Source organism: Capra hircus, chromosome 8, assembly GCF_001704415.2.
Source record: "Capra hircus breed San Clemente chromosome 8, ASM170441v1, whole genome shotgun sequence".
NCBI lineage: Eukaryota > Metazoa > Chordata > Mammalia > Artiodactyla > Bovidae > Capra > Capra hircus.
Window position 1 is genome coordinate 103,665,617 of NC_030815.1, and position 24,336 is coordinate 103,689,952.

At 45.2% G+C, this 24,336-nt stretch overlaps 1 protein-coding gene across 1 annotated transcript; it reads right to left on the reverse strand.

The window, feature by feature from the left end:
• Window positions 1,723-23,319, reverse strand: TNFSF15 (tumor necrosis factor superfamily member 15). Its single transcript, XM_005684350.3, has 4 exons — window positions 23,032-23,319; window positions 8,193-8,235; window positions 7,243-7,290; window positions 1,723-3,669 (listed from the first exon to the last, which is right to left on the reverse strand). Exons 1-4 carry the CDS (start codon window positions 23,311-23,313, stop codon window positions 3,215-3,217), a joined length of 828 nt encoding a protein of 275 aa, XP_005684407.2. The 5' UTR covers window positions 23,314-23,319; the 3' UTR covers window positions 1,723-3,214.

Consider the following 24,336-nt stretch of genomic DNA (forward strand, 5'->3'; position numbering starts at 1 on the left):
CTGGTTGAGAAACACAGGCTTTTCAAAACATCTAATAGCGTCTTTGGTGTTGATGGATTATCTTCTCTAATCCAGGAGATAATAAAAACCTTTTTCTATATGTGGCTTAGCTAGTGGATTTTACCATAAAAAGTATCTTTGTTTTCTCCCCTTTTATTTATGGAGAACTGTCCTTGAATAGCTATTTAAAAAACCACTTAGGGTAAGCACAAGTCATTTTGTTAATGATTATCCTTCATCAAATGGTACCCATTTTCATAATGAGAAAATACCCACATGCCTAAAGCTAGCAAATTAATTAGCTAATACAACCAAAAGAAATTAAAAGATCTACCGACAGTGGGGGCACTAAGCAGTTAGAATGAACACATCTGAAGAGAAAATAATTTATCTTAGTATCCCCAGGACAAGTAGGTACTCAGTAAATGTTTGTGGAATTGATTTGAGTTCAGCCTTCTCATAGACTTAGAACCAGTAAAACATTTTCTCCCTAAATTAACTATTTCCCAAAGCATGTAAGCATGTTGCTTTTCCCCTTCTAAATCTTTGAATGCACCGCATTTACTCCTTTTAGGGGACCATCACAAACTTAAAAAGCATTCCCTCACCTCATTTTCACAACTAGTGTACTAATTTTTGTCATGGAAATAATGCCAAGGAAACAGAAGTTCTGACTTGAGTCCCACTTGGCCTACTTAAACAATAAAAGGAATATCAAAGAGGATTTTACAAATTCAGCATTAACAGAGACGTTAACATTTCATTTCAGCAATGAAAACTTGAGCAAAATACAATCTTCAATAATCAAGAGCAAAACATATATGTGGTGGGGATTTTTCCAAAGCCTCAGGTCTTTTAGGAGAGTAGGAAACTCCTATATTTCAGATAAACTTCCAAATTCACCAGATTCCCTGTGGAACAGAGGGAAGATTTGAAGGCCCTTGGTAAGGGGTTCTTTTCAGAGGAGGAGAAAGTGAGCAGGCCACCCTGGGCACCTCTATGAAAATCCTTTTCCACATCCCAAGTTGCTTGGTGCTCACATGCAGATGCAGGCAGAGCATTTTATTTCCTTAACAGAATGTTAGTTTTGATCTAGAGCCAGGCTGGAGTCATTGATAAAAACATTCCTGAATTGCAAATAACTATTGTTCTAGGAGCTGGTGGAGGGAACATTCTCTTATCAAGCTGGTTTTGTAGTTACTGAGAAACCTTTCCTTTCTGCTTTAAGTAAAGGGTAATTCCTCTGACTGAGATGCCCTTTCCCCAGGCCATCTGCTGCCCGCCCACCTCCTTTCAGGGCTCAAGCTTCACTTCCCTTGTAAAGAAACTTTTGAACCAGGTGGAAGGGACCACACCCTGCTCTTTGCTCATGCTGAGCCCTTTGCTGACTGGAGAAACTGAGGGCTTCAGAGCCTTAACCTCCCAACTAAGAAATTAGAAATTAATTTTTATTTACTTATGTATAGCTCAACAAGTGTCGGTCAAGTACTGCTCCACTAGTCATCGTGTTCAGGAAGCCCGTCATATACGTCTCTGCCTCTGCGGTAACGAGTAAGAGTGAAGTGAAGTGAAAGCTGCTCAGTCGTGTCCGACTCTCTGTGACCCTGTGGAATAGTCCATGGAATTCTCCAGGCCAGAACACTGGAGTGAGTAGCCGTTCCCTTCTGCAAGGGATCGTACCAACCCAGGGATCGAACCCAGGTCTTCTGCATTGCAGGCAGATTCTTTATCAGCTTAGCCACCAGGGAAGCCCAAGTAAGAGTGATGTCATTGCCAGGTTTGCCTGCAGACCCATCTGTGAGGTCTCTCACAATAGGGGATATCTATAACAAAGGCCAAGGTGCTGGAGACCACTCCCCAGGTCACATTGAATACTCGCGGGCTTCACAGAATGCCCAAAGCTAATGTGTTTCATCCCCATGAGCTCATTTGATCCTGGGAAACAAATTGACGGATTCCTCCTTTACAGACAAATCAAGAGAGGTTAAGAGAACAAGAGTGTCCCTCCAACCTTTGACATACGGGTGCAGGAAAATCATACAGATTTGAGGATCATAGAGGATATGAATTCATAGAAGCACAGGAAGGACCTCAGTGTTCTGCCTCTTCTTCAAGAAAGACGCCTTGGCTGGGCTGATGAGCCAATTCCACATTTAAATCCCTTTGAATATTTTCCAAGTACCCATATAACACTCTGCATATAAAGTGAGTCAAACCTCAAAGCACATCTCAGTTAACATCTCCAGATTTGGTGATTGGCATTTTCCCTCCAGGGAATAAGTCCATTGTCTCTTGGGATCAATCAGCTTTGTTATATGATTGGTCTGTTTGCTAGAACTCTTGTCTTCAAGTTTCTTGAATGGCCGAATCAGCTGGTTGTCTTACATAGTGAGGAGAGCTCCAGAAATCTTATGTTTAACAGTATCCGGTGATATTTGTTAGGAGTTGGAATTAGACCTTGAAATACATTGAGTGGTATTTGCCCAGGAGCCAGGTATCCATATACATTTGGGTAGAGTCTGTCTCGTTCTTCGTAGCGTGGTTTGCTTTAGCACACACATAAAAGGTACTCAAGAACACTGTGCTGAATAGGTGTGTTGTATTTTTAATATGCATGTGGAACTCACAGTTGCTTGTTTTGATGCATGTGTACATAATAAAAAGAAAGGTAGTTTTTCTCATTTGGCACAGATGGCATGGAAATGAATTCCTTTTCTTGAAGAACATTTATAAGAAATATCAGTTCTTTTTTCTTTTTTTCGGTAAGGCATTAAAGTATGTGTTTGGGGGAACTGATGAAGGATTTTGCCTCTGAAGTGTTTGGACTATTTCTGGGGCTTTGAATTTTGTTTTTAAGTTTCCTGAACTGAAGCAAATGCTGCATAATAAAATTGAACAGTACCTAGGCCCTCTTCTTGACAAATGCATAGGAGCCAGGCATGGAAATGTTCCATTCATTTGGTGATCAGTGTTTTAATGTTTAGAAACTCACCGCTCTTCCAGGCAGCTCTGATAATAGGTCTGCTCTCTTCTGCCTTTTTTCTGATTAGTATTCTCATCCGTCAGGTACACAAAGTATGAATTTTTGGCCCCTAAATTTCTTAACCGCTGTCTCTATCAATGCTCCGACAAAGCCTCCTGGTTATAATTACGAGTGAGGAAAATTAGGACCTAAGAAGCAGAGGACCTCCGTACAATGACATCTGTCTCACCACTATAGCAAGAAGGCTCCAAAGAAGGTTTTATCTTCTTTTGTGTAATCTACCAAAGAGATATCACTGACATTCACCATCAGCTTGTCCCCTTCGTTCAAGGAGAACATGGCCCCTAGGTAGATGGGCTGGAACCAGTTGCTGCCTATTTCACACACTGACTTGGTCCCCATTAAGAGCTGGGTTGGTTCGGGGTAGCTGTCTGTTACCTTGGTGATGACCACAATGATGGAGTCTGGCTTGTTTGGTTGCCTCCCTTTGCTGATTTCACCACACTCAGATATGGTCCCTCGGAAGGTCACCTGGGAGTAAACAAAGTAGTCTCCCGACTCTGGGATCACCAGGAATTTGTTGGTGTAATTCATCCGGTTCTTGGTGAAGGCCAAGCCAAGTTCATGTTCCCAGTGTAGAGCTGGGAACTGATTTTTCAAGGGCTGCATGGGAGTCTGTCTCACAACTGCAAAGACAAGAGGGTGGTTTCATTGCTTGTGTCAGAACCTAAGGAATTTGCTAAGAAGAATCTTACCTCATTTTCAAAGAGTAAAGAGATTGGATAAAACCAACGCTAACAGTCTCCTTGAGAAGGAATGAGTAGAGGATGTGTGAATGGACATACACTTCTGTTCAGAGAGTAGCATCTTAGGCAGGTGACCTCAAGCAAATCATTTTGCCTCTCTGGACTTGAATTTTCCTGTTTGATAAATTTGAATTTTTTCTGAGCCCTGTGATCTTGGAAACCAAAGAAGGTTAAAAAAAAATCTCCTACTCTCCTTTCTCCAGGCACCTGAAATTCTGTCCACCTTCAACCTGATCCTCAACCTGAGCCAGCCTCCTGAAAATATGCTGGCCTCAGGATAAAGCATTCACTGAGCTGATCAAGCCAAACTTCCATTCTACTTCCCCATACATGGTTCTTTTTAGCTGTATGTACTCCCTTCTATAAAAGGAAAACCCTTCAGCCTATCTTTTGAGAAACTTGCAGACTTTATGGTCCGAGGTCCTTCAGTTTTCAAGTCTCTTCCCTCTCCGACCTCCCCACTTTGCATAAAGTATTTTGCATAATCTTTTTGCATAAAGTATTTATTAAAGAGGATTTGTTTTTTTTGTACTTTTCCTTAAAACAACAAAAAAAAATTAAAAAAATGAAAATGAAAAGGAGATAATACCAGTGGAAAGGATTAAGAGATAATGTATGTTAGGAACATCCTCTAAACTACATTCACTTTTACTAGCCTTTTGGTTTCAGAAATGCTCTGCTACTGAGAGAGATGTCAGAGAGAGTCATGTACCCTATCACTCCCTTCCAATGCCTATTCCAAAGCCACGTGAAACACAGGCAGTAATTAATAAAAATTTAGCATGCAGAACACCAGAGATCCAAAAGATTTTGCAATGCTTCTCCCACATCAAAAGGGCCAAAATGTAAGCCAAAAAACCACAGACTTGAGGAGTGAAAGAGACCAGGACTCTGGGCCCCCGAGGCCCTGTTCTAATCCTGACTCTATAACATGGAGGCTCTTCTGTCTGAAACTCAGTCTCCTGTCTGTGAACTGGAGACAAAGCTCTCTCATAGTCTTGTTCTAAACAGCAGACGAGTGGAAGAAATGTGGACGTTTTTATCGTGATGGCTGGGTACAGTGTTACTTCTATATATATTTATTCTCTTTCCCCAAATAAGCTAACTTCTTTCATTTTGACATTAAAAAATAAACCTTTTTCATTATATATATATACTTTATTATGTTTTTATGTTTGCATTATTTAAAATGGTGGCTCAGACAGTAAAGTATCTGCCTGCAATTTAGAAGACCTTGGTTTGATCCCTGGGTCGAGAGGATGCCCTGGAGAAGGGAATGGCTACCCACCACAGCTTTCTTGCCTGGAGAATCCTGTGGACAGAGGAGCCTGGCGGGCTACAGTCCATGGGCTTGCAAGTTGGACACAGCTGAGCGACTAACATTTTCATTTTCACATACATTATATAGAACATAGGAATGAACGCTTTTTATGAGGCTTTGTCGATAGCAGAAAAAAATGAATAGAATCAAACCATTGATTCAAACCATTGATTGCAAATAAGATAACCTGCAATAAAACTGGTACTTTTCAGAAAAAATAAAAACACATTTTAATTTCCTACAACTGCTTTTGAAATTCATAGCAATAACCATTATGTACTGTTGGCCACAGTTTGGGGATAGGTTATGTTTAAAGAAGTGTTCAGCAAACTTCTCACTTGTTAAGTGACCAAAACCTGGTTCCCGGATTTTCTAAAGTGTCTTTCCCATTGCTGACTACATTGTGACTTCTTCTGTGATTACGACACATGTTTAGAATGTGTGTGGTCTTTCCTGATCCCTGCACTGAGCGGGCCCTGGCAGCTCTGTTGTTTCTCTGCAAAATCTGTAAAAGCCATTTTTACCAGTCACCTCTAATAGTCTCTACTCCTTCTTTGTGGGTGATGCAATAGATTTTTAAAAAGTCATTTCCTGGAACATCCCTGGAAGTCCAGTGGTTAAGACACCACGTTTCCACTTCAGGGGACACAGGTTCCATTCCTGGTCAGTGAATTAAGATCCCGTATGCCAAGTGCAGTCAAAAATTAGAGAGAAAAAAAAAAAGCTTAATTTCAGATGATTAGAAGCAAAAGCATATATTTTCTAGACAAGGTCAGTTATGTTAAATTGGTATGCAGTTAGCTAGGTCAACACAGCAGCAGGCAAGACTTTGAGTAGCGAGTATGTTGTAGTGGAAATAGTTGGAATCAGTCTCAAATCTCAACTCTTCCTCGTCCTGTGACTTGGGAAAGTGAATTTAGTTGTCTGAGCCTCCGTTTCCCCATCTTATTGGGCTGATATGCAGCTTGAAAGAGATCGTGAATGTAAAATGTCTACATAGTGTTTAGTTTTCAAAAGTGTTAGTCGCTCAGTTGTGTCTGACTCTCCGAGACCCCATGGACTGTAGCTCGCCCGGCTCCTCTCTTCATGGAATTCTGCACGCAAGAATACTAGAGTGGGTTGGCATTCACTTCTCCAGGGAATCTTCCTGACCCAGGGATCGAACCCGGGTCTCCTGCGTTGCAGGCAGATTTGTTACCACCTGAGCCACTAGGGAAAACAGCAGTGCTTGAGACATATTAAAAGCTCAGTAAACCTGGCATAGATTCCTGTTCCAATTTCCATTCCCCCCACTCAATAGGAAAAGGAGTGGCATCTCCATACTTGGTTTCTAGGATTTTCCTGCCAAGCCTGTTCAGTATCTCCCATTTTCATAGGTAAGTGGTGAGTGATAGCAACTGACATCTCCCTGGCCCTCATCCTCACTTAGGACTCACCACAGTTCCCACTTGGTCAAACATTAAGGCAAATGTGGGCCACAGGGATATCCCTTTGTGGGTTGCAGACTTTGTTGTAGGTCAGAACAATATGCTTCTTTTAACGCTCTAGTATTTCAGTGGGTTTTTAATACATCCTGCTGCACTGTCTTGCTTTCGTTTCTGGAGTCTTAGAAGTATGTGTGACTCCAGACACAAGGTGTCAGGACTGTCAACACTAAACTTGGGAATCTGACCAACTGGTGATGCTAAGAGATTGCTCTTAATCTTTTCACAAATGAAAATTCTTTAGAAATACCTAGCTGAAAGTAAATGTCCAATAACTTCATCTTGAATAGAGCACAGATGGACTCAATAAATTGGCAACTCAGGGGAGCATTCATCTTTGACTAGATTTATAATTATATGACTCTCTGAATCTGAGGAAAGTCATTTCTGAATGACCAAGTGTGAAAATGAAGGGAGAAATGATAGAGAAGGAGGAGAGCTGATAGAATCTGAAAGAAAATGCCCAAGAAACAAAGGGGCTTTGGACCCTTCAAGGGAGGAAGAAATCTGAAAACCCTTGACTGAGTCTGGTTACCAAGGGATGTGGTTTCTGTTTTAAAGCTACACACTTGAGTTTTGGCAAACACTGAAAGAAACTTCAGGTCCATGGCCCATAGCCTCTTCGAAAACACACTCAGAAGATATTACCTGTCAGGTGTGCCCTTGGTTTCTCCCTGTCAGTTCCAGGAGGTACATCTGTAAGGAAAGGAGAAAAATGCTTGTATGAGTGGGAGCGTGACTGGAGTGAAGACAGCATTTGGGGAGTTGCATGGTGCCTGCAACCGGAGAGAAGCATTCTTCTCCTCCAGCTTGGTTCAGGGTTCCCTCCACCCAGGGGCAGGGCAGCCTCAGAAGAAATAATCTTGACCCCAAGTGAATCTTGACCCCATGACTTTGGCCAAGTTATCCAACCTGAAACTCTGTTTTCTCATATCTAAGATGGGCACATCAATTCCTACCATGGATGATGAGTGCTCAACATGACTCCTGGCACGTGGTTGGTGTTCAGCAAAGCTCATCTTGCCTTTCCTTTGCTTCTGTCTGTTCTGTGGGAGCTGATTGGCCTTCTTCATTGTCCCTTCAACTGTATTTTCTGAGCCATCTGAATGTGCTAACAGAATTAGCTGGGGACTGCCCTGTAGCTACGTGACCTTGGCAAATCCCCTTCCCTCTCTGGACCTCTGTTTCCCTGTCAGTTCTCAGAGATGATTATATTGGATAACTGTGTTCTAACTGTAGTAATAAAGATGACGTTATTGATGATAAAAAGAAAAATTACTGCATACATTTGATGTGCTAGGTATTGCAAAAATACCTTTCTAGGAGTTAACTTAATCCACACTAACCTTGGGAGGTTGGTACTATTATCACCATTTTTATAGGTGAGTAAACTGAGATCGAGGAAGGTGAAATTATTTGATTCAAGACTGTCAACTCCACAGGCCATACACTTGGCCATGGCACCATTCTGCCTTCCTAGTGACTGAGGAGGAGCCTCACTTTTCCTCTGAGTCTGCATCTGAACTTCCCACATACCAGAACTGCAAGAAACGTTCTTGTACCCCACAAGAAATGGCATAAAATATGAACACACTTACAAGCTCGCTGATGCGAAGGTCCAATCTCCTGTTCTTTTGGAGTCTGTTGGGAAAGAAAGACATGGTTCAGGTCATCTGTGGTCCTTTTGACCCACTGCCCATATCATGAGCACAGTTAAGATGCTGCTGCTACCCAGCCTTGGTCCTCAGAGATAAGGGAGATGGGCATGGGAATATTGGGTTGATGGAAGTCTTGCACCTAAGCTCTCTCCTTTCCTCTTCCAGCACCCCAGTGACCTTTCTCTCTCCTAGGCTTGTCCCTGAAGCTCAGCTTTAAAATTTTGTCCTGAGAGCTTTTCCTGCTCCATTCTAGGGCACTCTGACATCTTATCATTGCTTCTGTTATTTGAACAAATAGCCACAGTTGCTTTATTTTCTTTTCTTCAGCACAATTTAAAAATTGGAACTGTTGCAAAAAATGAGACTGAAAAATAAATGACTATACTCTCTCATCATCACCGTCCATAATTCTGCCTTATTGCTTTGTAATACATGAAGACTTTTCCATTCTTGCAACCCTAGTTTGTGAGCCATTTCAGATACCAAAGGGTAGTTAAAGAGTAACTGCTTTGGGGGGTAGACAGACTGGATTTGAATCCTGGTTCTACCATTTATTAACAGTATAATCTTGAGCAAGATACTTCCACTCTGAGCTTTGGCATTTTCATTTGAAAAATGGGAATAATAACATCCCCAGCAACAGATAACCCCTGGGTCAGAGATGAAGAAAACGTATGAGTCAGTGTGGAGAAGGCCTGGGAAATGAAGAACCACCACTCATAAGACCTGCATACGAACTCAGGAGCAAAACTAAGTTCTTAGTTTAGGAATAAGATCACTGTCTTACATTATCCAATGTTCTCTTCTCTGCTACAATTTTGACTCAACTCAGGGTCTTTTGATTTGGTTCTTGTAGCTACATAGTCCACGTGACCACTGAACATAGTGTCACCATGAACACTTGGTTAATTTTACATTTTAAAATTCATGTGTGTATGTGTGTGTGTGCTTGTGAATGAGAAACTGTGTGAGTAAGAGAGAAGACAGTTTTATCAGTGGGAGAGGGTGTAAGTCAATGTGTTTTTGCATCTGTGTGTCTACACATGTTGTATATGTGGATTTTCTGCCTAGGTACATGTGGTCTTATGGATGTAGCTGGGTTGTTGGTGGGTCTAGGTCGGAGCAGTTCTGTGATAACAGTGATCTTGTTAGAGCCCAGGCCGCCAGGCTTGTGCGACTCCCAAGACACGTTGCCTGACATCTACAGGAAGCCCCCCACCCGCATTGCCTAATGACTCTCTCCCCTCCCAGCGCCCTTTTCTCCACTTCCTAGTTGTGTGTTGTGTTGATGGTGCCACTACTGCTTCTCTTCAGTTACCAAGCCTGAAATTTGCTGGCTTCTTTCTTCTTACACAAACCCAAGTATTATTTTTATTTTGAAAATTTTGTCATTCATGCCTCTACTCCAGGTTTCAGCACACTGCTCTCCTGGATCCTTCCCACAGCCTCCTAACAGGTCTTCCTCCACCTGGTTCCTTCTTTTTTTGAACCCATTTCTTAAGCTGCCTTCAAAGGGCTTTTTCTGAAGCATCACTCTGAGACACAACTCTGTTCTTAAACCTTCAGTGCCCCCTCTAACCTTTCAGACACAGTGCTAAATGCTTATGTTGGAATTAAAGTCCCAGCTCCCACCCCAGCCTTGTTATCCACTATTTATCCCTTTCCACGTTCTCTGGCTTCCCTGGTGGCTCAGCGGTCAAGAATCCACCAGCAGTGCAGGGGACACTTGAGACACAGGTTTGATCCCTGCATCAGGAAGATCCCCTGCAGGAGGGCATGGAAACCCGCTCCACTATTCTTGCCTGGAGAATCTCATGGACAGAGGAGACTGCTGGGCCACAGTCCCCGGGGTCACAAAGAGTCGGACACGACTGAGCGACTGAGCAAGAGAAGCAGCAGGTTCTCTCTACTCCAGGCATGAGCGGCAACTAAGTGAATGATTCAAGAGACCCGAAAAAGGCCGTAAGTACAGCCTTATTTATTCCCTGAGGAGCGGCACTGTGCTGTGCTAAGCCCTTCATGTGCATTACCTCCTTCATCCTGGCAGTGAGTCTCTGCAGTGGATGCTCTTTATATCCTCATATTGAAAATTAGGCCTAGGGACACTAAGAAACTTGCCCAGTGTCTTATACCTGGAAAGTGGAGGAGCAGGGCTTTAGCCCAGGCCAACTGACTCCAGAATCCTAAGTCCTCAGCCATTATTCCTTCTAACTTCTGGGCAAGTTCCTCATCTGCTGAGGTGGATGGATAAGTGCTAGAGGTTCCATGCACTGTGGCAGTGAGGGAAACACAGAGTCCAGAAAACAGGAACTTGGCCCAGAAGTGGGGGAATTAGGGGGAATTACCCTTGAACTGAGTCTTACAGGTATTAGCCATGTAATAAAGATAATGACCGTTTTGGACAAGGCCGGAAGCTTGTGCAAGAGTGAAGAGGCTCAACAGAGCATTGCTGCCAAATGAACACATCATATGCTTTTAGCATAGCGCCATGAGCACAGTCGTCTTTGAACACTTAAACCCAATCAACATGATGACTTATCCAGCATGAAGACCTTGGATGAGCTTGATAGGCAGGGAAGCAGCCTAGAAATGAGCTTACTCTGTAGCTGTTTCTTACTTGTTATTGACACAGCTGATAAAGGACTTGACCCTTTGGCAAGGCAGGAAACTGAAGGTGAGTTTTCAGACAGAACTGGGTAGCCTGGTTGCATCCCCTGGTGTAGGAAACAGTACCTTCCCCGGTTGGCCTTCTACTTCATTGAGTTCTTCACTGAGAGATCTTTGTGAACATCTTGCTTATTTTTGTCTAAGCAGACTTTCAGCTAAGAGTCTGGAGCATTTCTCATGGCTCAGAGTCCGATTGTCTTTAGCAAGAATTTGGGAGTGAACACATTTCCCTATTTGCTCTGCTGGATTTCTGTAACTTGGGCACACATTTTATTTTCATATATGGATGGATGTGTGTGGGTTTGAAGTGGCCCACCCAGCATGCTACCAAACATCTGGAGGCTGTGATAGTGCCTGCCCGTTGGCAGGTTTGAAGAACAAAACATTCCAAGGGTCTCCAAGAAGAGGGTCAGCTGGGACTCTCTTTCCACGAACAGCATCTAAAGCCTTCCATTGCTATGTCTCTCTCTTTCTTTAAAAAATGATTTATCTATTTCTATTTTTGGTTGTACTGAGTCTTCGTTGCTGCACGCAGGCTTTCTCTAGTTGTGGCAAGCGGGGGCTTCTCTGTGTTGTGGTGCGTGGCCTTCTTATTGCGGCGGCTTCTCTTGCTGAGGAGCACAGGCTCTAGGGCACGCCGGCTCAGTCGTTGCAACTCATGGACGCTAGAGCACGTGCCCAGTGGTTGTGGCCCATGGACCTAGTTGCTCCATGACATGTGGAGTCTTCCTGCATCAGGGATTGAACTCGTGTCCCTGGCATTGGCAGGAGGATTCTTATGCACAGTAACACCAGGAAAGTCCACTTTTTCTCTTAATAATCACTCTATCATGGAAGGAAGATGACTGTGATGAGAAGCAGGAATGAATAAACAGGAGATTTGAGAGGATGAAACAGAAAGTTTTCAAGGCAAGGTTTATGCCCGTGTCCTGGCTCAATGCCTGTTGCTCTCAAGGTGGTTGCTTAGGAAAAATGTCAGTAAGTGGCTTACTGTCTTCCAACCCTGACTCCTGTTTATCACTTTTGGTTATTCTGGGGTACCAAGGAGATGATGGCTCCTGAGAAGTGCTGGTTACTGCAACATTAGCTCACAAATCTGAATAGATATGGAATCCAAGAGCACCCCTGAGAAATATAATTCTCTTTCCCATCTCTATTTCCCATTAAATGCCTTCTCAAATCGCTGGCTGAGAACAAGGATCCAAGTTTTATTTCCCCTTAAGAGCGTTTATCACTCCCTGAAGAGTTGTTGCTTATTTGTGGGCTGATTGCTTCGTCTCTCTAGCAAGACTTGGTCTGGCTTGCTCATCCCCACATTCCTAGCACCTCAGACAGTGCCTGGCTCTCCCACTGGATTGTCCAATTGATGCCCATGCACCAGAATGACCGACAGAAGAGAGAGCAGAAGATGGAGTAAGATTCAGTTTCAGTGACTTTAGCCAGAATTTTACAACTTGATGTATGAAAACCAATACAATATTGTAAAGTAATTAGCCTCCAATTAAAATAAATAAATTTATATATAAAAAGGAAATCCAAAACTTTGCATGTATTCTAAATGCAAAGTTTTGAGATTTTGTTTAAATCTGAAAAAAAAAAAAAAAAGATTAGGTGGATGTGGATAGCCATAGTCGTTTAGTACAGAGGCCTCCAGAGGTTATTTTCATCAGGCTCTGCTCTCTGCTTAGTCACAGCCCTAGAAATATTTGTTGAAAGTTGTGGAAGCTGGCCAGGATCAGAATCAGAAGATGCAAATGTCTCTGCACACCAGTATATATGTTCATGGGAAAGTAGGATGCTTGCTACTTTGGTATTTATTAGCCCGAGCAAAGCAAACTCATGCTTTTTCCCCTTTAGTTCTTATAAAGTTAGTTAATAAAAGTAAAAGTGAAAGTATTAGTTGCTCAGTCACTTGTGATTCTCTGGGAACCCATGGACCATAGCCTGCCAGGCTCCTCTGTCTATGGAATTTTCCAGGAAAGAATACTAGAGTGGGTTGCCATTTCTTCCTCCAGGGGATCTTCCCAACCAGGGGATCTTCCCAACCAAGGGATTGATCCTGGGTCTCCTGCATTGCACGAAGATTCTTTACCATCTGAGTCACCAGGGAAGATATTTCTTATAGATCAGGGAATTTTCACTTGCATTTGATTTTTTTTCCCTTCTTGCTTTTTTTTTTTTTTTTTTTGAGGGGGCGGTGCACATAGATTCCATAGTGTGTGCATAGCGTGTGCATGCTCAGTCAGGATCCACTCTTTGCGATTCTGTGGCCCGTAGCCTACCAGGCTCCTCTGTCCATGGGTTTTCCAGCCAAGAACTCTGGAGTGGGTTGCCTTGCCCTCCTCCAGGGGATCTTCCCAACCCGCAGGTTGAACCAGCGTCTCTTGTGTCTTAGCTGCATTGGCAGGCAGACTGTCTACCACTGCTCCATCTGGGAAACTGAGTGGCAGAGAACCTGCCTGCCAGTGCAGCTGAGACACAAGAGACCCAGTTTGATCCCTGGGTTGGGAAGATCCCCTGGAGAAGGAAATGGTACCCCACTCCAGTGTTCTTACCTGGAAAACCCCATGGACAGAGAACCTGGCAAGCTGCAGTTCATAGGTTCGCACAAAGTCGGACACGACTGAAGTGAGTTAGCAGCAGCAGCAACTCCAACTAACCATGACCTATTACTTCAGACATTTTGGAAATTCTGTAATACCTCCAACAAGGAAAAAGGAAGGATGGGGGGAAGGAGGAGACTGCAGTCTAGCTGAGGGCTCCTTGGTGCCAGGCACTATTAGTGCTTTTGTGCTTGCCTCATCTAGTACTCCAGCTGCTCTCAGGAGAGGTTATCAACCTGTTTATCATCTTTATAAGTCAAAGGCAAAGAGGGTGAGGGATCTGAACCTTTAGACCAAGTACAGACTGGCGCATGTCAGGAGCCCCATAAACATTAGCCGACTACGTGGTGGATGAGCCTGAAGTGATGTGGTCTTTGAGATTCTCTTATTGGCATTTCCCCAGGAAAATCCCTTGAGCATATTTTAACTAGTGACCCACTTATCCTTTCTCCCATAGTCTGTACTCACTCCATAGTAAATTCATAAACAGGAAGAGACATCTATTTCTTACCATCATAAATACCACAGTTGCAAAGACATAAATGCTTTATGACCCATAACATTCTCCTAGAACTTCTAGGAGAAATACACAGATGCTTGTTGCCTTGCCTTTTCCTTTTGCAATTTCCTGTTGGTACTTGCACAAGGATATACCCAACCTGGAAACGTTTGATGCCAAAGCCATTTCATTTCATCCACCTCCAAGGTACACTGGATGGAGCTTTACATGGAACACTCCAAGTGGTGCAAGGCAAAGAATGTGGTGTTTGCAGCCCAACAAAAGGTGGAAATCTCAGCTGTATTATTTCCTAGTGTCCACAGCGGTAAAGAATCCACCTGCAATGCAGGAGATGCCGGAGACGCGGGTTCAGTCCCTGAATCAGGAAGATCCCCTGGAGGAGGAACTGGCAACCCATCCCAGTATTCTTGCCTGGAGAATCCCATGGACAGAAGAGCCTGATGGGCTACAGTCCATAGGGTTGCAGAGAGTTGGACGTGACTGAGCACGTACACGTGACAACCTCAATGAGACAGTCTCATCAATAAAAGTGAACAGATTCTTTCCTCCCAAGACTGTTGTGATGGCTAAGAAAGACCATGTGCGTAGAGTAGAAAGCCGACATTTTCCTTCTTTGTTTGGGCTCAGTCAATCCTTACGGTATGTGTTGTTGGTTCTGAAGGAGGAAACAGAACAGGCTCTATCTTGAAAGCAGGACTCCATCTTGGGCCAGACTAATGGACTTTGAGCTCTATGCCCGGTATCTATGGAAATGACATACCAACTGGAAAACCAGGCCCTCGGAAGGAAGAGCCCCAGGGCTCTCCATAGCCTAAAAGAATACCCTAATTATCTGTACAACCGAATAGAATCATACATTCTATTATGCTTATTGGGATATGACCTCAAGCCTATTGATAACTGTCCACTGTTAACTATCTGGAGAAGGCAACCCACGCCAGTACTCAGGCTTAAGGCATATGAATCACGGGTTAACTTTGATTGTATCTTTCTTTTTCCTTTGTTCAGACTAGTTTCAGGGAATTTGGGGAGGTGGGTTTGGGCACGTACACTTAGGGTATATAAGGTTTTCACCAAAACTGGTCCGGGTCCTTGGGTAAGAGGAGACTGCCTTGGGCCCACCGGTGTAATAAACTGCACTCCACTATCTGCATTGTCCTTCTGAGTGAATTTGTTTCCCAGCACGTGTGGCTACAACAGTTCCACATACCTTCCCTTCATCTCCACCACTGCAGTGGTGAACAGAAGCCACCCCTGGGTCTCTGTATGACTAGTGGCACGTTTGGATCCTTTTGATGCTCTGGATGGCTCTCTCTTTCTCCCAGCAGGAGAGGCCTCCTTAGTCTACAGTTTGCTTCTAGACTCCTGCCCTTGCAGAGTCTATAGGAGTTGAAGGATTGGGATATAGCCTCACCCATTCAAACCCCATGCTTGTTGCTGCTTTCAGCTGCAGGGTCTCGTTAAGAACACCAGGCTGGGGGGTCACCTCTGAGAGCCACGGTGCTGCTGCCACAGGGCTGCCTGTGCTCTCTTAGAAGAGGACGCTGGCCTTGAGTAATGTGTGTTTATTTTAAAGAGGGAATGGATGGATCATGGAGTGAGTAGCCAGGAGCTCCAGCGGAAGTGTGCAATTCACATACCAGCTCAGTTGCCCTCCCATCCTTTCATTTCTGCAGCACACCCTCACCTCCTCTGGATTCTCTGCACTTTGCCTCTGGTTTGACCTTAGGAATGGGCTGGGCTTCTCCTCCAGTTGTGCCCAGACTACCTGAGGCTACAGCAGAGGCAGCCACTGAGTGCTCAGGGTTCTGCAGTTTACAAAAAGCACTTCTCTCAACTGTTTCCTCTAGACAAGCAAAGGGGCTTAATCCTTTCATCCAACAGAGGGAACAGCTTCAGTGAAATAAAACACTTAAAGGTGGCCTCAGCAGAGAAATGATGTCTGTGGAGCATCTACCATAAGGCAATAGCTTTCTGGACGTTGTGCAGAATTCTCAACGTAATGCTAGGAAGAAAATATGTTACTGTCTCTGTTTTATAGATGGGGAGTTTAAGGCTTAGGGAGGTCAGGTACCTTGTGCATTCTTCCATTCTTCTCTCCATCCAGGAAACACTTATGAGTGCCTTCTGTATGCTAGGGACTGCTAGGTGTCCCCAGAGGAGAAAGGGAAGTCGTATTTTTGAGCACTTATTATGTGAAAGGTATTTTCTAGGGTATCATTGTTAAATCCTCTCTGACTACCCCAGAAAGTGAATAATTTGCTGGCTTTATACTCAAAGGCAGACTAGCATCACGGTTAAGAGCAACGAACATGCATGGGGGTTCTGATCCCAATATCGCTCTGTGTGTGGTTTAGATTTTCTAAGCCTCAGATTCATCTTCTCTAAAACAGAGATAATAGCAGTACTTTCTTCATTGTGTGATTTCACGGATTAACTGAGATGACGCACTAAACATCAACAGTAAACATTCATTGCACGTGTTACATGCTGGATCCCACATTAAGAACTTTATAGGCGTGACCTCATGTGCTTGTCTCAAAACTCTGAATATGAAAAAGCTTAGAATGGAGTCTGGTATATAATAAATTATAATGTGCTTAGTCGCTCAGTCATGTCTAACTCTTTGTGACCCCAAGGACTGTAGCCCACCAGGTACCTCTGTCCATGGGGAGTCTCCAGACAAGAATACTGGAGTGGGTTGCCATGCCCTCCTCCATGGGATCTTCCTAGCCCAGGGATTGAACCCAGATCTCCCACATTGCAGGTGGGTTCTTTACCGCTGAGTCTCCAGGGAAGCCCATAAATTATAATAAGGTCACAGTTGTGGCCTGGAAGGGCCATGGCTTTCCCTATAGTGTGTACCATGCTGAAGCCTGAGCTGGCATCACTGTTGGGTCCCGCTGATCTGGAGCAAAACCAGGACGTCTCAGGGGCCATGTGTAGGAGAAAGAAGGGTGCAGGGAACAAGAACCAGGAGCCTTGCAGGGATTTTCAGGAACTGAGATTGGAGGGGACCGAGGAGAGGTGAGGAGAGTGCATGCAGATGATTCTAGAAGTAGGACCTGGAGGAAAGGACCGAAGCTGACGATGGTACAGCCCTGGGCAGCCATGCCTCCCGTGGCATTCCTGACTCTTCATCACACAGCGCTGAGGGCTCGGCCTGTGGATCTGTGCTGAGTTCGGGCTGAGCCAGTGCGGTGCATTCAGTTATGCCTGGAGCGCAGACTCTGTGCTGGAGGGAAGATGAAGGCCTAGGCTCCGGGTACCTGTGGGCCAGAGTCGGGGACATAGACCGCCACTAAAGGCCAAAAGAACGCCCAGGCCTTGTTCAACAGCAGCTGGGAAAAGAAGGATTGGAGTGTGGGTGAAGGGGGCAAGACCAGCGTGGAGAAGGAGGTATGGAGACTGCTCACAAATATCAGAGACCAAGAAGAGCCTTCCAGTGCCAGAACCTGCTCTCTGGACTGCTGATGGCAGATTCCAGGAAGGCTGCTGAAATCGTCCTCTTGTGACGTAATTTCCATAAGCAGGGAAATTCCCGGGGCCTAGCTGCTACAACTGCTAATACTCCACACCCTGCCAGATACTTTAAGTGTTTTATTTCTAATTATCCCTATTTCATACATTAAAAAGCTGAGGCCCAGGAAGATTAGGTAACATGGCTAAGAAGTGGCTAAGCCAGAATTCAAATTGAGTTTGAATTTTTGACTCACGGTTTTTCCACGATGCAAATCTATCTAGCATGCTTCAAGAGTCTCAAATGCTTCACTGTGTCTATCTTTCTTTCTTTTTTTTTTCCTGTATAGGTAACAAATATATTTTGTCCAAAATGTTATGGGTTCAAGAATATCTCCCTATTTCCTTTGTTACCCAGCCACCCAGTTTCCCCACTTGGATACTAACAGAGTTATCAGTCTATTTGATCATCTTCCTTGAGATAGTCTAAGCATTTATAGACATATTCATATATATTAATATATATTGTTTTTTCAGAAAATGAAGTATTTCACATTCCATATGCTGTTATGTACTTCGGTTTTTTTACCTAACATACATCTTCAAGAAATTCCCACCCTTTCATACAGATATGCTTCATTTTAGTTTCCCATTGCACGAAAGGACCATGATATATTTAATTGATGCTATATTTATGATCACTTCGACTAAAGGCAACTAGCCCAACCTTCTCAAATCTCATTTTTATTTCTTCTCTTCAACTTACTGGACAATATGTCACACTGAATCTTTCCTAACACATTTCCTGAAGGAAGAGTCCCGTTGAAAGTATTTTCTTTTTTTAACAGTGTTGGTGACCATTTTTGTTGCTGCTAAGAAAAACCTGGAAGACTACTCACAAGTTGCTGTTGCTTTTCCAAAGTCTAGTCTAGGGAGCCAGCAAGAAAGGAATTGGTCCTGTTTTCTGGTAGAGTGAGGCCAAGCAAACACAGACATAGGATCTAAGTCTAGGCCTGCCCCTAACCTGCTCTGTGACCCTGGATTTTTCCTTCCCTTCTCTGATTCTTGGTTTCCTGAACTGTAAGATGAGAACATTCGACTAGATCAAGGGTCAGCAGACACTTCCTGGAAAGGGCCACATAGTAAATATTAACTCTGCAGACCACAGGGCCTGACGCAAATACTTACTCTGCTCTTTGTATGAAAACATCCAGTGTGTAATGTGTCCAGTGTGAACGTGTTCATTGTGTAAGCGCATGGGTGTGGCTGTGTTTCCACCAAACACAGTGGGTGAGATCTGGCCCGTGGGTCATAGCTGTTGACCTTTGGACTAAGGGCATTTCCATCTTTTAATTTCTATAAATCTCTCTTCTACTAAGGGAAAGGAAGGGACAAACACCCAACAGTGCCTAGATTGCCAAGTACTTTCGAGGGGCTTTATGGATTTTCCTTAGAATCCTCAGGGCTCTTCTGTGGGATGGGTAATGATGGGAAAACGGAAACTCGGGGAGCTTCTGCGCGTTGCTCACTCTCTTCCTTTCAAGCCCCTTTGAGCCTCCTCTTCTCAAGCCTCAGCTCTCTTCTGAGGTAGATTAGAAAAGATCCTTAGGGATGCTGGCCTCCTACGGTTGTTCCGTGGGTGGAATGAGGAGGTCTCTCAGTGCAACCCTCACAGGGGGAAGAGGCCAGGTGAGGACCTGGAGCGCAAGAGCACTGGAGCCCTGAGGGGGCCTCCGGGAGCCAGAGGGGCTGAGGAGCCAGAGGCAGGAAAGAAGGGGGAGGGGTGAAAGATGAAGCCACTGCGGTGGGGCCAGGACGCGGTGCGGTGAAGAGGTTCCCAAGAATCACTGCGGCTCCCGTGGGGAGAGTCAGGGTCAGGCCCCTCTTTACAGGATCTCTCATTTTGCAGAGTTCTCCTATTCCCCATGCTCCTCAACTCCCCAGTACATGAAGGTGATCCCCTCTTTCATCCATGCAAAGGGGCAAATGGAAAGTGCTTTTGTTGGCTGAAAGCTTGATTGTGGATGGGGTGGTGGAGGAGGGGAGGTGACAAAGAAACCAAGGCACCTTGGATTTGTCAACTCTGAGGCTTTGCTCCATCCTCCTAGTCTGCGACCTTGGGTGCTCCACTGATGCTTTCGCTCCAAGTTCCCCGTCTGCCAAATGCCTCTCTTCCCCCTCTCACCGCCTCTCTAGGTTGGGATGAACATCCAGTGGGATCATGCTTGTGAACTCTCCCTACACGTGTGAGATGGGAGCTCATAGCATATCATCATTATTGTCTCTAATGTGTTATCATCAGTTTATCCTCTGCTGCTCAGCCAGCTCTTCAGGCCTGTGAGTGTATTTGAAGGTCTGGGTGACCCTCCTCTCTTAATTTTTCTTGTGTTAGCATTGATTTGCCTGGGCCTGAAAAATCTTTCTTTAAACAAGCTCAGATTCCATGGATCTCATTGAAGGCTGTTGGCAGAAGATGGTGGTTGTGGGGTTGGGTGGGGGTGGTAAAGAGGAGGAGGAGGAGCGGACAGGGACACAGAAGGGAAGCCCCTGGAGAGGAGGGTGGGGAAGGTGGTGATTTGCCCCCAGGTGCATCTGGGGCAGTCCCCTCAGGCAGATCACAGTGGGGCAGATCACAGGTCAGGGTCTGAGGGAGACAGATCTGGGTTTGAGATGTGGATCTAGGTCATAAGGACAAGTGCAAATGAAAAATAAGAAGCTTTGTTCCCCCTGTTCAAAATAAGGGAAATTTCTTTCCCTTCCTCTTTCCTCGAGCATTTATGTTGGAAAACTCATAAGTGCTTTCTCTCTGCTTTGAAATGTATAGAAACTCTTTCAAAGACCACATAGGTCTCTTCTCGCCACCCCCTCCCTGGACCTAGGAGCATGTCTCTGAAATGTGAACATCAGGAAAGATAATGCCCCCACCTCCCAGTTACAGTGCAAAGGTAGGTACCTAATTTAGGTGGGCACTTTGCTCCGAGTTGCAAAACTACCTGCTATCATAGAGAAATTAGAAGTTGGCTTTTCCTCTGGAGAAAACCAATCAGCGACCACAGCTGTCACTCCAATTACAGGAAGTTTGGATGGACTCTGCATGACAGCCGGTGCTGGCAAGTCCTCTGAACGTGTTCCTGCGGCTCTCCCCACATTTCCAGCATGTAAACTGCACCTGCACGTGCTTTATTAGTGCCGTCAGAGCACAGGTATTAGAATCCTTTCTGGCAGAAAGAGAAACAGGCAAACACACACACACAGAAGCCTCATGCTTATGCACACAACTGGAAGCTACTGAGCTGGGCTTCAAAGTCGGGCGGCTAAGAACCCTGACATTTCATTGCGATGTCTACCCAAGCTGTCCTGGTAAACTGATTTTCCTTCTCGAATCCCACTGTCTTCCATCCCCTCTGAGCTGGTTATTGTCTGCTAGCCTCTCTGGGTCCACTTTCTGTCCTGTGCCTGGCGGGTCTGCCCTCCTGGCAGGCTGCCTGCCTGGCTCTTTGGAACCCTACTTCCAGCTGAGTTCTGCCCAATGGGATGAGAGGCTGGGACCAGACACTTCAGAGTTTCCCTTGCCCACTTTCTGTTGCCTCCCTGCTGTCCCTCCAGGCAGGCCCTCTCCTATAAGTTAGGTCTCCTTGGGCTCTTTTAAAGTGCCTCCCTCTGTTTGCCTCTTCAGGTCAAGAGGCAGCGACCAGCTCTATACCGTTGGTTGCACCAGGATGCTGCCAGCCCTGTGCTTCCCATTAATCTGTCTTAGCAAATTGACCTTTCTTTGAACCCCTTTTAAATTCTTTAAACATTCTTATTTAAGTCTCTTCTTTGAACAGGGCTGGTGTTTCTTTTCAGGACTCCAGTTCCTCCCCAGCGTTAACCTCATTTCCCTTTCTCTTTTTTCTGACCAAGAAGTTGTATAGCCTGACCAAACCACAGCTCCAAAAGTCCCCGCATGTCTACTCTCCAGGGAGATTGATTTAGCAATGACAGAACGGAGTATTAACTTCTGTGTCTCTTGAGTGCCTACAACAGGGCAGGCACGTGGTTCTTCCACTCACAGAGCTTCCTGTCAGGTGCCAGCTTGTGGCTCGACTCTCTTCCTGACTGGGTACATCACTTCCCCCCTGGGACCACAGCATCCCGCCTGATGGACTTTTAGATCAACACCCCTTGGGCAGTCATTTGGGGCAGAGACAGGGTTTTGCATCAGAACCAAGGAGAGCTCAGGGTGGAAAGCACTTAGTGCCTCATTCAAGAGCACCCGACTCTTTCTGGCTAAAGAGGGGCAGAGTCCAGAATGTTGACTGGACTCTACAGTCTGACTTCGTAGGAAACAGCCCCACGGTGGTCTAGGGGTCACAGCCCAGACCCCCATGCCCTCCTGTTCTCCTGTAATTATGAGCAGCAATTCGGGTTGTCTGCCTGTTCTACGTTTCCTGAATGGTGGCATGTGGCCATGGATGCTGGCGTCCGAATCTCAGCCAGTGTCAGTCTCAGGCCCCAGTCTCTGCTGACCCTGAAGGGCGGTGAGAGTCACGCTCACCCCGGCTGGTTCAGCGTGTCTCTGCCTTCAAGTCACCAGCAGTGCTTAGAGAACAGGTTTCCAGTTAAGCCAGCTGAAGAACCTGTTTTCCCCTCTGGAATTTAATGCTTTGGACTGAAGTTAAATAACTTATCACAGATTATGCAGGAGAGTTTTTTTTTTTTTTTATTTGAAGGGTATTGCTTGAATGACACATTCTTCAGGCTTTGAGGTTTTTGGAGTTTCTAGTCTGGAACTGTTTTCCCCCATCACCTGTCAGCACTCTCGAACCATTGCATCATTGCTTTCCTAGACCTAATGTTCTCTGACTAAGCTCCCTGACACCCCACCCCGACCAAGACCGGAGAGATAAATAATCAAGTAGGAGGTTCTCTTTGGAGCTTTGATAAAGAATATTTCCAAACCCAAGAAAGGGGGTTGATTAAATACATTATAACACATACATATACAGCAATATAATACAACCATCTATGTCATCATGCTGCTGTGAATTTACTAACAATAAATAAAATCACAGTATATTAGGAGACTCAAAAATAAACTCATCTTATTGAAAAATATGAAGTTATATACCCCAAAATGTTAATTGTGGTCACCTCCATGCATTATGGGTAATGATAATTATCTTTTTCCCTTTATCTGTATTTTCAATCTTTTTTCGACAACTATGTATTAGTTTCGCACTCCACCCTCCCAATAATTTAGCTTTTTTTTAAAGAAAAGGAATATCCCCAAATTATCAGTACATTATAAATATCTAAATATGTGGCTTGAAGTTCTTTCCAAAATAAACATCCAAAGGCACAATTCATACCCTGGAAATGTTAAGAGTAAAAACCAGCTTGGACTTCGCCACCCCTCACCTTCTGCCTCTCCTCTGCATGTGGAAGCAAGCACCGGGACAGATCCTGGAGCTCTGTCCAGAGTTGCAGTAGCGGCCAGGTGGCCTCCGGAGGTCTGTGGACCCCCAGGTCACAGAGAAGTCTCACTTACCTGGAGCTCACAGGCCTCTCCTTGAGCCCGGAGCTGGCCGACGAGCAGGTAGGTGGTGAGTGCGGCCAGGATGGGGATCGACAGCAGGCAGCAGGTCAGAGGCCAGTGTGCACTGCTCCTCCTGGATGCCAGCCCAGCCCTGGCCTTGGGCCTGCAGCCGCCGTCCTCCGGCAGCATTTCCACCCTGGCCGTTTCCCCGAAGCCCAGTGTCAGGCCCTCTGCCATGCTCCTGCTGCTCCTAGAGTTGCCTCCAACTCCTTCTGGGCAGAGAGACCCCCCCATTAAATAGAAGCCCAGCTCTCACAGTGGATGAATTAATCACTGCCTACTCCTCCCCTTGCCCGCCCCCCCTCCCCTTTCCACAACACACTTGGCCCCACCCCACCCCGCTAGGGAATGCACCGCCTACAACAGAAACCAAGTTTGGTTTAAGAAAAAAAAAAAAGAGAAGGAGAAGAAGAAGAAAGCTTTCCCAAGCATATTTATATACAGTGTGCTCATGTGCTCCTTCCTTCATCTATAGAAGGAAGTCAGGAAAGTCCCTGGAGGAGGAGAAAGAGAATCCAAGTCAGTGGGTGGAGCCAATGAAAACACCTGCTCCCTGGGCTGCTGGAGGCCTGCCCACGTGCCAGTCTGGGAGTGTGTCTTCCGGAAGTGAAAGTGAGGATGGGGAGGTGTGCCCTGTGGCTTGCGGACGGGCAGATGGAAATCATGTTTGCATCACCACTTTGCAAAGTGCTGCCAAGCCCTCTGCTTCTTTAGGTCTCCTAGGAGCTTATTCCCATTGCACAGATGGGATGACTGACGTCCTGAAATGAAAAGGCACCTGCCCTAGGTCAGCCAGGGATTAAGACACAGGAGCTAGGAAGACGATCTAGTTCCTCCAAATCATGTTTTAAGCTTCTTTCACACAGTTGCTTATGAAAGGAATGTGTATTTTTAGTTTGTGTTGACCAACCTGTGTTTGTCTGAGGCAAGAGGATGAGGTAATAAGAGGTGACTGTCTAAATGGGGAGGACACCCTCTGATGAGTCCAAAGTTGACTGAGCCCAAGCTGGGTGTGCCTGGAGGCCATCACATGTAACAAAGGCTAGCACTGATTAAATGCTGGCTTTGCGCCAGTCACTCTTCTGAGAGAGTGAAATGTATCAATGAAATTTCCCGTCCTGACATGACCTTTTGGTGTAGAAATGCTGCTCTTCCCACCTGACAGATAAGGAAATGAACGAGCAGAGAATAAGGGGTGGAAGCAGGCTTGGCACCGGGGCAGGCTGGCTCCAGACTCCCAACCACTGCACTACACTG